The sequence below is a fragment of the Rousettus aegyptiacus genome, unplaced genomic scaffold, assembly GCF_014176215.1.
Source record: "Rousettus aegyptiacus isolate mRouAeg1 unplaced genomic scaffold, mRouAeg1.p scaffold_m13_p_2, whole genome shotgun sequence".
In the NCBI taxonomy this organism is placed as follows: domain Eukaryota; kingdom Metazoa; phylum Chordata; class Mammalia; order Chiroptera; family Pteropodidae; genus Rousettus; species Rousettus aegyptiacus.
Window position 1 is genome coordinate 135,357,936 of NW_023416295.1, and position 17,788 is coordinate 135,375,723.

Consider the following 17,788-nt stretch of genomic DNA (forward strand, 5'->3'; position numbering starts at 1 on the left):
GACTGTATCTTTCACAAAACAGAGTGAGCACTCATCTTCAGAGAGGGTATTTTTTTTTTTTTTCTGTGTGGCTTGCTATCTACTTCTGCTGAGCCTTCTTGTTCCTTTCTGAATATTTTCTTTACTTCCCTCTCAGGCCTTTAACTCACTTGTTTATGGTAACTGTTACATGATCTGGGAGTTATCATTCTCTCTCTTTTTTTTTTTTTTTTAAGAAATTTCCAGGAAGAGGTGCACTATTCCCATGTATATAGTAATATTAATCTTTTATGTTGATTTTTTATCATACTAAAACAATATGAAATATTTCAGTCTTTAAAAATATCACACATGCATATGAAGAAATTCCACAGGAATTGGGGAAGAACCACCCAAAAGGATTAGACGTAGCAGTGCCCCTGGTTCTCACAGAGCTTGGAATAGAATCTGTTCCCACTAACCAGACTGGAAAGCCTTTTTGATGCAGGAACATTGGGTAAAGTACAAAGAAAGGTTTTGCCTCAATAGTAGGGAATAATTATCCCTAGACTTAGCACTGCTTTACTTTCACTTAATAAATCTTAAAAGCAAGACCAGGAAGAATCTACCTGTTTCTAAGCAATCTAACTGTACCCCAGAGCAAAGATAAAGAAGATGAATAAGAACACAAAAATACCTAGCATCCGAAAAGGCAAAATTCACAATGCATGATATCCTGTCAAAAATTATCAGAGATTCAAAGAAGCAGGAAATATGACCAATACTAATGGGAAACAATCAATTAATCAAAACTGACCAAGAATTGACTCAGACTCATGTGTTAGAATGGACATTGACAGAATTGTTATAATGCATTCCATAAGTTTAAAAAGTTAAGTAGAAGGAGACATGTAAGATGCAAAAAAGACCCAAATGAAAGTTCTAGAGATAAAATTACAATATACGAGATGAGGGCTACACTGAGTAGGATTAATGCAAATTAGATATGGCAGAAGAAAAAATCTGTGAATTTGAAAAGACAGCGATAAAAATTATACAAAATGAAACACAGAAAGGAAGAAAAAGAATTTAAAAAACAGTTTTAGAGAGTTGTGGGACAACATCATGCAGCCTCATAAATGCATAATTGGAATTCTTGAAGGAGAGGAGAACAAACATACATAAAAAAATAATGGCCTTAAATTTTGCAAATTTGATAAAAATAATAAACTCACAGTCCCCAAAAAACAGAAACATGAAAGAACTCACATCAAGGCCCCCCATGAAGAACAATGGCACAAAACTGAAAAAGAGAAAATCTTAAAAACAGTCACAACAAAAGATATCCTATGTACAGAGGACAATGATAACAGATTTTTTTTTGTTAGGAAAAAAATTCGAGGAAGAAGAGTGTAGATCAAAATCTTTAAAGTACTAAAAGAAAAATAATACCTAGACTTCTAGACTAGAATAAAAAATGTTTTAAAAATAAAGGTCAAATAAAGACTTTTTAAAACATACAAAAGTTGAAAGAACACATCATCAGCATACCTATATTTTAAGAAATGTTAAAGGAACCCTTGCAAGCAGAAGGAAAGTGATATCATATGGAAATAACTATTTAAATAAAATTAACAATATAATATGGGATTTATAACAATGCAAAGGTTAAATGTATGATGACAACAGCACAAAGTTTGGGAGAGAGGAAATGGAACTGGCACACTGTCACTTGAAGGTAGACAGAGATAAGTTATAGATGTATACTATAAATCCTAGGGTAACCACCTAAATAACAAAAAGAAAGAGTTATAATTAATGAGGAAATTAAATGGAATGTTAAAATCCATTCAGTTAATTCAAAAGAAGGCAGAAAAAGGAAAAAAGAAAGAAATAGAATGAATAGGACAAATAGAAAACAAATGGCAAGATGATAGACTTCAATGTAAACATATTATATTAAATATAAATGGTATAGATATCCTAATTAAAAGACAGAGATGACAAGATTGGCTGGCAATTTGACTAATATTCCTTGGTTGTATACATTTCAATATTAGTATTCATTTATCTGATGAATAATTTATTTTGTATTCAATGAGTACAGAGATTTTGATGCTGAGGATCTCACCTCACAGAGGCTATCTATAGTTCCTCCTCACATGGCCCTTACGATAGTGTCAAATGAAAACAAGTAAATAGACAATTAGAACAGTATGGTAAGTGCTTGGACAGAGAAGTTTGAATCTTCTCTGGATACCTGGAAACAATGCCCTAAGAATTTTTAACACCATGACAACTGTTTGTGCAATTTTAATCACGATGATGGATAATTTCCCACACCTGCTATGATATATAAAGAGTTTCCACTGAACAACCAGTCATTTGTGATTTAGAATAGAGCAGCATCTATAAGGTCTCTTGCCAAATCCACTTCTGTGCATTTGTCAATTCCCAATTTTCTCCTCCTATTGGATCAATGGGTCTCAACTTGGCCCATTTTGCTCCCAGGGGATATCTGACAATATTTGGAAATGTTTTGGGTTGTCACAACAGGGTGGGGTACTACTGGCATTGAGTGAGTAGAGATGCTGCTAAATATTCTACAATGCACAGGGCAGCCCCCCAGAACAAAGAATCACCTATTCCAAAATCAATAGTGTCTTGTTTGAGAAACCCTGAACTTGGGTGACCAATTAATCCCAGTTTTCTCAGGACTTCCCAAGTTTTAGCATTGAAAGTCTAGCATCTCAGGAAACTCTCTAGTGCCAGGTAAACAGTGAAGATTGACCACCATACCTTCTACCTACTAATATTAGAAAAGTAGTCAGTATTCAACTAGTTGTTTCTTTTGGTATGAACATTCAGTTCCCTATTGTAATGTAATAAAAATTGTAATCAGCATGAATGAACTGAGCACATATTTCATCCAGTATTATGCCAAGTATATTATCTGTATTATTTCTTTTAATCATCTTAACAATTGTATGAGATTGCTATTATTACCTCCATTTTACAATTGAAAAAAAGTATGCTTATAGAGTTTAGGTAAATTGTTGAATGTTGCAAGGCTGATTATGATAGACTTAAGATTGCAAAACAAGGTCTATCTTGGATATAGTGAATATAGTGAGCATAGATCTGCTTTGCAAGATTTAAAATATTTGCACTGTGCCAACCTCATAGTGTAGCTTGTATTTATAATGATGATTGTTGGAATTACAAATCGAACAAAATTACATCTGATATAACTACAGCTTTCATTTTCCAAGTTGCTGGTTACAACAGTGCTGCATTAGATTTGATCTGGTAGGAAGAATATAGTCTTCTTGAAAAAGTAGGAAATTTAAAACCAAAGAGATTTCAGTCTAACTTGATAAGTGATCTGAGTGAATTACTTAATTTCTCCGAGTACTGTGTGTGTGTGTGTGTGTGTGTGTGGTGGTGGTGGTGGGCGTGGGGAGGATATGCAAATTAAATGCACCGACTTTCCTAAAGTCCTTGTATAGTATCTAGTCTGTCAAAGAAATTTCATAAGTGGTAGCTATAATTATTGTTGTGAGGAAATTGCTTGATTTAAATGGCATAGATTAGCTTATTGATGACAGTTTCATTAATAAAGAAGGAGAGAGACAAATGATGTGAATATCCTAACATTTACAGTTAAATATAATGAAAAGACTTTGGAGTCAGGAAGGATTTGTGGAAATTCAGCTTGGTTACTTAGATACTGTATGAAAAATATAACATTTATCTTCTGTTAAATGAGGGAAATACTGCTCTTTAATGAACATTGTAAAAATTCCAATGGCATACATAGAATACACATCCCATGCATTTTACCATTTAAAAAAATAAAAAGCATCCTTATTTTTAAAACGATGTTTATAAATAGAGCAAGTTGAAAATCAATGCTCCATTACAAATACTACTTTGAGTGACAAACATTCACGGATAGAAATGAAATACCTATTCTGCTTGCAGCCAGCAGTCAGATAGCCAATTAAACAGGTGTAGTTCTATTTTCTGTTATTTGTATAAAGGAAGGCTCCTAATGTAAAGATTCATTCAGAGCTGCAGTGTAATTAAAATGACTCTAAATTATAATGTACTGACGATAACCACTAAATAGACAGGTGTGGGTAAAGTCTGCTTTTGTTTTGTTTAGAGTAACAGTATGCTTAACTTAGAAAAACACCACTAGAAGTCTGTAATTCTGTGATGAATGAAATGACACTTGTGAGGAAAGGGTACAAAAGAAGGGGATTGATTGTAAAAGAATTACCAGGCAGGGTAATTTCCTTGAGCAAAGTAAGATTAAACTCTCCTTCCTTGAATAAGATTGTTCCACGTTTGTGGTGGACGACAGATGGACCAAGTGTATAATATTAAAGAGGCATGCCAAGAAAGGTCAATTCAAAGCAAACGAATTTCATTGTTGAGAACTCTAAGGAGAAAGGATAGCTAGGAACTAAGTTGAGAGTGTATTCCTTTGTGTTTGTGAAGATTTACCCATATGTACCTTTACTTTATTTCTTATTCTTTCTCTCTTTTGGTTGGATTTCAAGACAATCTTACCATGTCCCCTTTTGTTTTTGTACTGGTTATAGAGAGAAGCAATTATGGAACATGCAAACCAAACAGGCAGGTGTGGGAAATGAGAAAGTAGTTCTGAAATGATTGCTTTCTGCTGCCACTGATATGCATCCAATCGACACCAGGTGACATAATTGGATTCAGAGCTACAACAATTGTTTAGGAAGATAGTTGTGGATATAGTTGTGGGGGTCAATAGGATATTGTAAACGAAGAGAATATTATCAGTTAAAAAAAGTAAAACTGTTAGCAGAAAGCCTCAAAAATAATGACCCACAGGTAGGGGCAGTACAAGTTTTGTGGGGTTTGACAGTTATATAATTTTGGGAGCCCTTCATATACCCATTAAGTAGAAACAACGAATAAGTTACTGGGACTTTGGGGACAGGAATTCTTTTCTTCTGAAATTCCTTTAGACAATTTCCAGAAATTCTCACCCAGAAGTGTTTGCTGATTGATTGCAACTTCAGCTAACCCTCTGCACTCACATCTCTCTAAACAACTCCTAGAACACACAAGGGCCATTGAAAGTGAGGCCTGGCCATTAAGCTTTATTAGTAGCATCCTCTGCCTATAAGAACTTCCCGCTGTAGCTTATTTTATCTTGTTTGAGAAGCCTACAATTACCATGAAACATAAATAACAGAAACTTTCCATCTGATGCTTGTCATTTCATTATAAGAACTGAAAACCTCACACACCTATCACCTATCTGAACCTCGGCCTCGCATCTTGTATCAGTCCCGGGTTTTACAGGTACCGGGATGGTGTCCAGCTGGGCCTCGGGTTACCCACCACGTTGCACGCCCACAGCGGTAGTCAGCCGGGACCGCACTCCGCGTGCGGCTGGGGGCTGGGGGCCCCGCTGGCTGGGCGCCGGAGGGCGAGCCCGGGCTGCGTCTCCCGCTGATTGGCCGGGCCCTGCCCCTGGGGGCGGGCTCTCCCCCGCGCTGGCCTGGCCGGGGGTGGCTATATTGGCACCGTTCCTGCTGGGTCGAGTGGTTGCCTCGCGCGGAGCTGGGTCTAAGGAGAGTGCTTCTGAGAGCGGTGCTGGCGCTGGAAGCGGAGCGAGGCTGCGGAGAGCGAGCAGGGGGGCTGCGGGGCTGCAGTGCGATGAAGCAGCGGCTCAGGGAGCGGAGGCTGGTGGTGTGGCGAGAAGGGCCGGCTCGGGGCCGGGGCTGCTTCTCGGGAGGCTGCTGAGACGCCGCGGCGGCCAGCGCGGAGAGCGGCGGGCGAAAGGGAGGAGAGGCAGCGGAGCTCAGGGGAAGCCGGTTGGCTCGGTTTGGCCTCCCGGGTTGGGATCCCCCGGGTGGAAACATGCGGGTGGCCAAGTGGCTGACGGGGCTGCTGTACCAGCTCTCGCTCTTCATCACCAGATCTTGGGAAGTTCAGTTCCACCCCAAACAAGGTAAGGTCACCGCGCGGCCCCTTCGGCAGCGAGATGGGGGCTCGGGGCCCGAGTGGGACAGGAGGACGGGGATGGGGTGAGAGGCTCGGCCAGTTGGGGGAGTCTGGCCCTGCAAGGGCTCCCGGGTTAGTCAGCCCCCAGCATCGCAAGAGGTTGCGCCTGAGTCGGGTTTCGAGGAATCGCGCGCGGGGGACCTGACTCTAGAGACCACGCGGCGGGGGCGCGTGGGGCAGAGTGGCGCGTGCGCCGGGAGGGCAGGAGTTGGCGACACCTGGGAAGCATAGAGGGATGGGGGAAAGGAGGTGGGCTGCTCAGGGCCTTGAGTGCCAGGGTCTTTCCCTGGGGAGGGTGGAGCAAGTCGGGGGTGTGGGAAAGCAGAGCATGCAAACTCACAGAGCGCACGTGTGTGTGTGCGCGCGCGCTCGCCAGCCTGTGTGCATTCGCGTCCCCGGGTGTATCCGGACCTGGGATCTCGAACATTTGGGTAGACATTTGGTTGAGGAAGTTTGGGGTTGGGGAATTGGAAATCTGTGTGGGGGACGGTGGGGGATCAGTGGCCATATCGCTGTGGTTGCAGAAGCGCTGGTGAGGACACTGGCCTCCTACGAAGTGGTGACCCCCGCGCGGGTCAACGAGTTCGGTGAAGTGTTCCCGCAGAGTCACCACTTCAGCCGGAGGAAACGCAGCTCGGAGACTTTGGAGTCCACGCCGTTCAGGACCCATTACAGAATCAGTGCCTATGGGCAGCTCTTCCAGCTGAACCTGACTGCGGACGCGGCCTTCCTGGCCGCCGGCTACACCGAGGTGCACTTGGGAGCCCCGGCGACCGGGGCGGAGGAAGGCAGTGCGGCGCCCCCAGACCTGCGCCACTGTTTCTACCGTGGCCAAGTCAATGCTCGGGAGGATCACACAGCTGTCTTCAGCCTATGTGGAGGCCTGGTAAGCGCCCTTGGGTCCTTTGGCATTTTCTTGGAATACTGTCGAGAGCTACTTTCAGGCAGAGTGCAATGGGCTTTTCCGACTTGGTGGTTAGTGACCTAAAATGAGAGTGAGCCACAAGACGGATTAACACCTAAATGAACCCAAGCTAGAGGCCACTCCTTCCTGCAATGAGAGGGGTTGGGAGGAACACCATGTCTACCTCCTGGGCAAAATTGACTCTTCTGCATAAAGCAGAAGAGAGACTATTAAAGTGTCAGAAGCTGTGACTGAGTCAAGAAGTGGCTCTGTGAGGTCTCTACTAGTGAAGTGTCATTTCACTCAGACACATATGGTCATCTATTGAGGCAGAATCCCTTGCATTTACTTAAATTTGTTCCTAGAACTTAGGAAGGAAAAGAATGAGTATACATAAAAGAAAAAGGTTTAAAAAGGAAGAGTTGCTTTTTGATAGTATGGGGATGGCCATTAATCTGAAGTACAGAATAAGGAAGAGGTTACATCTGCTTGTTGAAAATTCATTGCATTTCAAAATGTACAAGGGCCTGGTGCCAGCAAATGGTCATTAGAGTGGCAAGAGTAAAAGGTGGAGACTTTGTAAAAACCTCATTGTGGAGAGAGGAAATGAAATAAAATACTGTGTTCTATGTGTTTCATTTGTTTCTCTCCCTCTAAAACAGGTCCTAAATATTTTTGGCGTTTACTTCAGCAATCTGGGGAAACCTAGGACCTCTTTTTTAAACTCTAAAACAATAACTTGTGTGTTCTTTTACACACTTAGAATTATCAAATTGGCTTCCCTTTAAATACTAACAGTAATAAAAAATGTTACAGCTATTAGTGGTGTGATGACATACTTCAATACTGCATGTCATAATATCTATTGGGAGGGATCTTTACACTATTATACTTTGGTGGTGATGGGTATAAGTGATCCAAATAGCCACATCAACTCTAATGTGATATAAAAATGCCATTTTATTGGTAACAAAGTCAGTGTCTGTGGTTTTACCTAAAATCATAATTGAAGGACATCTTAAGTATCGGAGGTTAGTGAAAATGAAGACTTAACGCTTTCTCATCCAAGTTCATGGAACCCCAGGTAGGTAACACTTGTTAAAACAGATATGAGCACACTTCATCATTAACTCCTCCAATACATGTTTAAGAAGAAACTACAAGTAGGACGTTGGTTATAGGATTCTAGTGTTCTTCCCAAGTAGTTTCGCTTTTTTTTTTAATCGGAACAAATCTTAAAGAATAGTTTCAGAACGTTAACACTATTTTTTGATTTAGCAATTGATAACAGTTCTCACCAGGCCAAACATAATACTTCCTCTTAGATTAATTGATGTAAGATATCTTCCTGGGTGTGAGTATTGGTCATAATAAATAAATTTGGAAAGTCTCTTTGGTCTTTGTCATGCTGTTATCTTGAGCTATGTTTACATGGAATGCCTTGAACAATTGTTTTTCTTTTCTGCTATGAGTAAGTGTAAAACGCTTGAAGTATCAAAATGGCAGAAACACATTAATATTTACATGGTCACCTATCCAACAAAGAAGAAAAACTCTTTTCTATAACCTTTCAAAATGTTTATCTGGAAAATTCTGTATTTACTACCACAAATTGGTCATGGTTAGTATGTTTTCTTGATTTAGTATTTTATGACAGGGAAGAAACATTCCAGATGGAAAACATTATTAGGAGTGATGTTTCTGCTCATGATGATGCATGACGTTGGCATAGTTCAAATTATTCAGTATTCCCTTTTGAAATCAAAAAACAGTTGGAAATGTTTAAATCTAAACAGGAGTTCATCCTTTCTTGTCACTGTCAATTTGGATATGGTGGCCTAAGTTATAATGCATTATTAATCTGATTTATGTATACACTTTGATTTGATAGACTTATTGATATATCAGAGTTTAACATTTTGAAAACTTTTCATACCTATGTGACTCAGTTTTTCTTTGTATTTCTAAGACTACGCTGAGAACATTAGTCATAGCAGAGATAGAAAATTTGCGGTAATACAGCAAATAATTAGGGGTACCAGGATCTAAAAATCTTTCGTAGTGTGATCATGACTAATTATAAGTCTAAATTACTAACGAGATCAGTCATATTTCTTTGATCTTTCTCTTTTGATATTAGCACTAAAACATATACATATGTACTTGATCATGTGTTTCATTTCTACTCTAATTCTGTCATTAAAATTCTGTCATTAACTTTCTTTAGAATAAGTTTCAAATAGTAAATTTCTGGTAGGTTTTCGACCCATTTGTCATTATATCAGATTCCTTTTTATAAGTCTCAGATTAGACTTTAGATCCAGATGAAATTGTGGTACCCACAACCTGGCTCAGCCAAGTCGTCTGCAGATTAATCTTGATATAATGCCCTGGAAGTCAATAATACTAACCTCCTGGCCCTGCTCTTGCTTGCTTCCTGATTTATCTATGGAACTTTGCGTCTGCAACTGTGACAATCTAGCCTTGACCTGTCAGTCCATTAAACTCTAAGGTTGATTTTTACTGAAGGATTCTTAGAGTTAGTCTTATAAACTTAGAGAAAATATCTTTTTTTCCTAGTTGCTCTTTGCTTTAGTTTTGCTTTTGATCATGAATGGATGCTATACTTAATCAAATGCTTTTCCTGAAAATATCGAAATGAGTAATTTCCTAACTTTCTCTGCTAATGTGTGTTGTACATTGCTCATTGATGAAATTCGACCTCATACAGGGCCATAATGTGTTCTGAGATCTTTGTGTTGTTTGGAATGAAGATGAGAAAACCGTGTTGTCCTCCGTTCTTCTGGTTTCTCATGTCCTTTGTGCCTTAGTCTCTTTACATCTTTCTGGCACCATTAGCCAAATTTTGGGCCTGAGAGCTTGTGGTCTGCCTTCTTTGCTTAGTTGGAGCTCACTGACTCATCCCCTCCTGGGCTCTCACTGGTGATGCATATCCTTCTGAGTTCTGGCTGTAACACTCGTTTGATTTCTTGTCTGATTGATGCCTTTACTGGGCAGACCTCAGACATAAGGGCTGCTTTGCTCCTGCTACAGCACCCTCCTATGTAGGCTGGTTTGGTGATGCTATAGATAATCTAGATTGCAAGGGTCTGAAACCGTCCATAACATTTGAAAGTCAAGGGGGACTTGGTTCCTCCCTTTGCCAAACTCCACCACATTTCTAATTTTGGTGTGTCTGTGATGGGGATTCTTTCAGAGCTTCCCTTTTTTGATCCAACGTAAAATGCAAAAGCACCTCTCTTGTCAGTCCTCTTAAACTATCTAATGTACTTTTCATCTCTAGGATCTTAATCCCTAGTGGAAAAATTTGCACACATGCATCTTTCAAACGATTCCCTTGGCCTCTATCACTTATTTCTTCCTGGAATCCACTGAGTTCCCCTTTCAGATCTGATTTAGTCTACCTGTTCCCCTTCCAACTTTCCACTTGAGGTATCATCCACCATTCCTTTCTCTGGTAGCTGCTGAGTAATGTGACTTTTAGAGGAAAAGAACGAAAACCAAATTAGTTTCAAAATATCCCTTTACATACAACTACTTTAGAAAGTTAACACTTCAACATGTATATAGTTTTTATTTAGTTGCTAATATTGCTTTAACCTCAAACATGTAAACTAATGTCCTCTTTTAATTTTTTTCTAATTTTAGAGGTCTTGGTATTTACATGTTTTTCATTAAATCACTGAACTATAACTAGTATTGTTTAGTTCTCTTAAGTATTTTGGGCCCAAGCTCCAGAAGAGGCTAAGAGTCTGCCAGAAATTATGTGTATAATTTTTACTTTTCTAAAATCTATTTATATTTTTCGAGTATAAATAACACACAAGTCAAACATTTCTGAAAAGAAATTGATACATTTCTGAAAAAGCCTACAGTAGGTATGAAAATGGAGCCGAATCATAAAATTACCTATAATGTAATGGCTAAAACTGTTTTTAGTCCATCGATATACACTAATACAGAATGTGTGGTATTCAGGTCTTAATATCCCTATATTCAGCTATCAACTTCATTTTCATGGTCTTATTCTCATAACGTTGATACACTCTTGCCAAAGTAGAGGTCAGTAATAAGTTGGGGTATTTTTGGTGTATACTTGTCAGGCCAGTATGTATTCATTCCCCACAACCACTGTTCTCTACTCACTCTCTTCTATTACCTGGGGGGTTCCATGCTCTCAAAGCCCCTTAGGGACTAACCTGACAGCCTAGACAGTTAACTTCACTATTGCTTGGTGGGATTTAAAGCAATGCTGTCTTCTTGGTTGAAACAGTTTCAAGATGTCATAAAACCAGACTCTGCATCTGGCATATACAGTATTCTCATAGAATAGCTCGCAGTGGCTTTGTACTTTTTTGAAGTTTCTCATGAAACATTCTATAGCATGTCAGGCATTAATGCTCTCTGATGACTGATTATCGAGTTGCTCTAGTAACTTCTTGTTCAGACAAGAAATAATTGTATGGGAACTATCAGTATTGTCTTCACTGGTTTTTGTCTATTCTGGGAAAATTTTAACTATTCGCCCAGGACTAATATAGTCCCAGATCATTACACATACCATTCTGTATTAATATTTTTTTCTTGTTGGAAAAATTCATAGGGACTCAACATACTCAACATAAGAGAATTTCTTATCCCTCTACTTTCAACATTCTAGTGTTAGTGTAGGGTCTTCCAAGAAGAAGGCAAGCTGTGATTAAATGTGCAAGGGTTTTATTTAGAGAAAGTGCCTGTTTTAGAGAAAATAGAGAGCCATGAAGTCTGAAACAAAAGAGGATGAGAATATTGGATTAGAAATATCCTAGGCTGTGGGGCAGTCTAAGGTTCAACAAAGCATACCTTGAGCCACATTTGTTTGGGAGAAGTCTCATGCCTCTTAAGAATGAGTTTACTCTTAGCATCTTTCCACACTCAGGTACTGACTAACACTTGGGAGATATGGCTTGCAGCACAAACAGTATGGTGGCTTTCAAAACCCAGCCGCTAAGGCCTTTGGACTATTAGGCCTAGCATTCTCGGGGCCAACATAATCACTTAAGATAGTTTAGGAATACAGAGAGTGCTGCGTGGACTGTGAGGAAGGACTGATTAAGAGTGTTATGAGAACTGTGTTGGAAAGGACTTCTCAAGTGGACTTTGAGGGATGAATAAACAAGTGGGTAGGAAACGAGCTTCTTCTGGGTCTGTGTACCTGAAAAGTAGGTTGGATTGGAAGGCGAGGCTGAAAGGTAATGTTGAAATCAGATTAAGGCCTGGAATGCGTTGGGAAGGATGAGGGCTTGAATGGCAGATGATGGGTTCATTGTGGTGGGAGAGGGTCTTCCCTTTTGTAACATTGTGCAGGGTACAAGGGAGGCAGTGAATCACAGACAGGATCGTTGTTGCAGTCCCCTGTGGGTAAGGAAGAGAGAGCACTTGAAGTATGTGGCTTAAGTGAAGAGTGGATGCCTGTGGAAGGTACACTATTGTAGACTGGTGGTTCTCATTTGGGGGCAATTTTGCCTCCCCCACCCCCCACCAGGGGACATTTGGCAATGTGGAGACACTTGCCTGTCACAACTGTACAGCGTGGAGGGGAAGCTACCAACATCTAGTGGGTAGAGGCCAGGGATGTTGCTAACCATCCCACAATGCACAAAACTTCCTCCTACAACAAAGAATTATCAAAATGTCAATAGTTTTGAAGTTGAGCAACCTTACAGGGGACCCATTAGAATTTTGGATCATAAGAGGTGACAGAAATGAGAAATCCTGTGGCACCTAATCAAGAAAGAAAGTGACAGAGGACCAGGTGGCAAGAAAGATTATTTTAGGAACATTCGTTTGATTCTATCATAGGTTAACTTTAATCTTCATAATTGTTTGAATTTATAGTTACTCTTTTTGTCTAGCATGTCATTTCCCTTAAACTACCCATCCTTTTCAGATTCGTTTTGAGTCTTTTCTTTCCCCTGTTCTTTATACAGAGCTGACCAGGCCTTCCTTTGTTTCATCGCTGGATATTTTATATATAATAGATTGAATTTTAGTTACTTGTCCACACTTCTACCTCATTTGTAGATTTTAAGTGTAAAGATGATAGTCATTCACTTTGGTACCCAATATAGCATATAGAAATTCTCAATATATAAATGAATGAACGAGCTAAAGCCGCTTTTATTAATGTGCCAAATGATTGGGCTAGCTCTTCTTTACATTAGACACCTCATGCAGGAAAATTATATTAGCAGCGTTAAGTACTTGGATATACTTAAAAAATTTGTATAGATTAAATATTTTTCAGATATCTAGGTTGTGTTCCCCTTATTACTTTGTTCATATGAGCTTACATTACACTCTTGTTTGTGGCTTTATTCCTGTTTCATTTATACCTACTGTTTTCTAAAAAATTGTAGTTAATTAAGCTGTTCAATATTAACATTTAGAGGAAGAAACAGATTGTTAATTCTTTTTCAACAAATGTTTAGCATTTATGTACCAGCCATATTTAGTGTTTGGTACATAATGTCCTTATTTCAATAGCATTAAATTAAATTTATTCATGAGCTACATAAATGATTTATTACCATAGTAATAGCATTGAGAAGGCATACCAGCTCTTGACTGCTTTTGTTCAAAGGTGGCACACACTTCTATGTACATTCGTTTGATGAAAACTAGTCGCCTGGCTCTACCTTGATGCAAAAGGCTGGAAAATGAGGGACAGCAGGATAGATACTGGTGATCACCAACAGTCTTTACTACAGGCTGTCCTTCTGTTCATCAAATATCCCTTTGCTCTTCTCTTCCTACACATCAAACAGTCATCTTGTCTATAGGAGAAAATCAGACAAGAGTGGTGTCTCTGGCTCAGTGTCCAGGATCTCGGGGTAATACAGTCTTTTCCATAAAGTTCAGATGTGGTTCTTAGTTAGCAACTAATGAATTAATGTTATTTGTACCTCTCCTAAGCCACAATCAGCATGACTGGTACCCTAGTCTTAGCTTCTTAAAGAAGAGGAGATGCCTAGTAGTCACTGACTTATAGTGATTCCGGACTTCAGAGAAGGGGGTGTGGAGACCAACTAAATGAGCAGAAGGAGAGTTTTTTGATTACCATCTTTGATTTATCTTTCTGGGAAGTCTATCAGTCACCAAGGTCCCTGGTTCTGTTTTCTGGGAGGGTGTTGCCCATCCTCCATGACCACATTTAAAATGGATTCTAGGGGGAGGATGCTATAGAGTTGCCGGCAGTGGGGGAGGGAGGGCTTCAGGAATGCTACGGTAATTCTGAGAGTCTCTAGGTTACAATGAAAGCAGTCAAAGCTACTTTAGTCCATGCTCATGGTTTCTTTAACAATCCCACAAAAACCTAATTGACATCTGATAGCAAATCAGGTTTTAATGCTTGCTTCAAGCTTCCTGTGACAGTTGCCAAAGGCATTTATGTTAAATCTGTGAATGCCAAGAATCACTTATAAGGGAAAACAAAATATTGGATTCTTACCATACTGGTAAACCAAATAAAATTCTAGCCATATTAAAGACCTAGAAAAACATTACATTTATTGTAACCTTTAGGGAAAAATACAGAGGGAGACAATAACAAATGAAAAATGTTTGTCTAATAATTGAAGAGTTCCACATGTCAAAATTACTGTAAATTAAAAGATAGACTAGGAAAATAAATGCTTAAATATGACAGATGTATGGCATTGTCCCTATAAATATATCTATGATTATCTTTTCAATTAATATTGACTTATTTGATAATATTTCATGAACGTGTTTCCATTATACACCTACAAATTCGTAATGATTTATATTTCTAGTTATAATGACTTTAGGTATTTCATATTCAGATATTTTAAGAGGTTGAGAGAGGCTCTCCTGAGAATAACTACCTAGACTCCACAAGAATTTGGCCATTTCTTTGACAGTCCCCCCTTTACTTTGAGTTCTTATGACTTCAAAAACATCTCAATGCCTAGAAGAAGTAGAAATATCATAGAATTTAGTCCTTGTTGTTGTTGCTGGGATGCTAGAACCCAAGTTATTTGGCTATAAATAAAAAAATCTTGGGTAGATGAGTCTTGAGTCTTGGCCTTATTTTCTTGATCCTCATGGGCAAGGACAAGGTGATAGAGCAGCCTCTTTCTAGGTGAGGTATTGGCAACACATTTCCTCTTTATTGTCTCCTCTCACTTTTATTCTGAAATTATCCTGTGGCATGGGGGGTAAAGAATACTGCTAGAGGAGAGAAGTCTTGTCTTCAATCTTACAATGAATTTTCTGCTTTAGACTTCTGGAGCCTATTTTCTCATTGACTCAATCTGTGCTTATGTATGATACAGTATTTCCTAGGCATGATTAGTGATGTTCTAATGAAAAACTGTCAGGGAGATGACTTTTGCATTGAATAAAGTGTCCCAAAATAAAAAAAGAATCCAAGTTAATCTTCATGACCTTTTTTTAACATAAGAATTATACTCTGCCTAGGGTAAAAAGAGTGGCTGTAAATCTATTTTTGGCGGATAATTTTATCCTATTTCAAAATATATTCAATTTTAAAATAATTATTGACATTATTTTAACACACATTACCTTTCTCAGGAAATTAGGTGGAATTAGTTCTGTTTTGTTTTACAGGTTAGGGAACTCGCAGGTCCAAGATATGAAGCAACTTGTGTAAGGTTCCATGAGTGCAAACACAAGACTCATACTTAGGTTCTCATTATAAATAACATCAAACCGATTCTCATTATGACATGATTAAAGACTGAAAAGCTAAATATTTCAGTTGTCTTGGTAATAATTTTCAGTGATCCGACCCATAAGTGAAAATCCAATTTAAGAGTGATTTTTTACTAAAATAATTTCTCAGTATAGACTGTAATCACTTTGATCAACGGTACCTTATTTGTGAATGTTCTCTAGTTACCTAACGTAATAACTAAATGATTTGGGAAGAAAATCCAATATTTTGACTTGTGTTTACCCTTCAATGAAATCTGAGAGTACATTATTGATTGTTGCTATAGTACATGTGTTTGCCATGTATTTGGAAAAATATATGGATGAATGCCACAATACTGAAATAAGAACATTTTGGAAAAACAATTGTATAAAAATCCTCTAAACATAAAAATTTTGGCCTATGAGAATAAATCGAAACCAGTTGTACAATCACTTACTACTTTTCAAAACAGCTTGGCAAATAGAACATCATTGCCCCAAGTAATTGGGAAACCATTGCCCAAGTGAAAACTAGTTTTGTTGCTTTTAATAGTTACCAAAAAAAAACTGTTTGGAATTTGATTTGCATTTCTCATGAATCAAATTGCAGTGCCCATCTGCAGATATGGAGGTTGCTAAAAATATGGCATGATCTAAATATAATTCTATGAACCACCTGTTTTAAGTCTTCCAATTCTTTACCAGGTTCTTTCCCAACTTAAAAAATTAAGTGCTTCCTTGGGAGCCTTTAGGCAAAGCTCTGAAGCTTTTATTCTTTGAATAGAAAGCCCTCTCCAGTAGAGCGAATTACAGAAAAATTGGTAGAAGTAAAATACTTTTAACTCCTTCAATAAAAAATACAGGGAAATCAGTTCAAGGACTAATTATTTGCCATTTACTCTTGAACTTAGTATTTTAAAACAAAAGTTTTGTTGAAAAGGATTTTGAGTTATAAAGGTAACATTCTTAGCAGGCTAGGGTGTTCTAGCACAGTTTACAAGGAGAAACTGATGGACTCTGGATAGAACTATATTTACTTCACATGGAAATATAGGTTGGACCCATGTGCAATTTTATTGGAACATTATGCTAGAAGTATCTCAGTCAGATTGTGATTTAAAGGAGTACTACAAAAAAATTTCCAAGGTATAAATAGCTTTAATATTCTTGGGAAAATTGTGGCATTATTCAAAGTAGTTTTATAGGTAGGTGCATTTGGATAGGTAACAAGCTGCCTCATGTCAATTTATATCTTTTACCAAGAGGCTATCACATTACCCATCTTCTGCATGCTTTTTAAGGAAGGCAGCAAAATAGTCACAGGGATGTAAAGTACAGCAAAAGGAATATAGTCAGTAATATTGTAATAACTAGGTATAGCGCCAGGCAGGTACTAGACTAATTGGGGGCATCACTTCGTAAATTATATAAATGTCTAAACCGCTGTGCTTTACACCCCCCCCCAAAAAAAATAAAATAATGACTGTCAAGTCTAATTGAAGAAAAGAACAACTTTATATGGGTTCATTCACTGGGACTTCAAAAACAATATCTTTGTAATTTATCGGTATAGCTAAAATTATCTTTCTGGGAAGATAAAACTGGGATTTTGATATATATTGGAGAGAAGTGATTGTAGTTATATTTAGAAAACAGGCACTGGTAGAAATAAATGTGCTAAAGTGTGTATAGGCCCTTGGAAAAGCATGCAATAAATTTAAGAATTCTGAATATGTATATAGCTTTTTATTTTAAGACTATAATTTCAGTATATGTGATGGAACTTAATTAATTTTTAAGCATTTAAAAAAGTCTAATCCCAACATATCATATCGCCTAATTGAGAGTGCCTGAACATTTTACTTCTCATTATTAAAGTAAAATTATGTAACTATCTCAGACAAGTTCCCAAACTACCATAACTTAAGAATGTTAGGGGGAAAAAGGATTACTCAGTACTATATGGGGGGAAAACCAGGTGTTCTACCATATTTGTTACAAAAATGGTCATTTCTACAGATACATGTTGAGCGCCTGCTGTTTCAGGCAATGTTTTAGATTTTGGAACTGTAAAAATAGGTTCTGTTACCTTTTGAAGAGAAATTGATCTAGTAATAATTATAAGCATAA

At 38.3% G+C, this 17,788-nt stretch overlaps 1 protein-coding gene across 2 annotated transcripts in view; it reads left to right on the top strand.

The window, feature by feature from the left end:
• The first annotated feature begins 5,560 nt into the window (after window positions 1–5,560).
• ADAMTS20 (ADAM metallopeptidase with thrombospondin type 1 motif 20) overlaps window positions 5,561–17,788 on the top strand; it is a 145,366-nt gene continuing 133,138 nt past the window's right edge. For both annotated transcript variants that reach the window (XM_016146470.2, XM_016146471.2), the window contains exons 1-2: window positions 5,561–5,962; window positions 6,540–6,901. In XM_016146470.2, coding sequence (XP_016001956.2) covers window positions 5,872–5,962; window positions 6,540–6,901 — 453 coding nt within the window. In that variant the 5' untranslated portion in view covers window positions 5,561–5,871. The remainder of the gene's footprint in view (window positions 5,963–6,539; window positions 6,902–17,788) is intronic.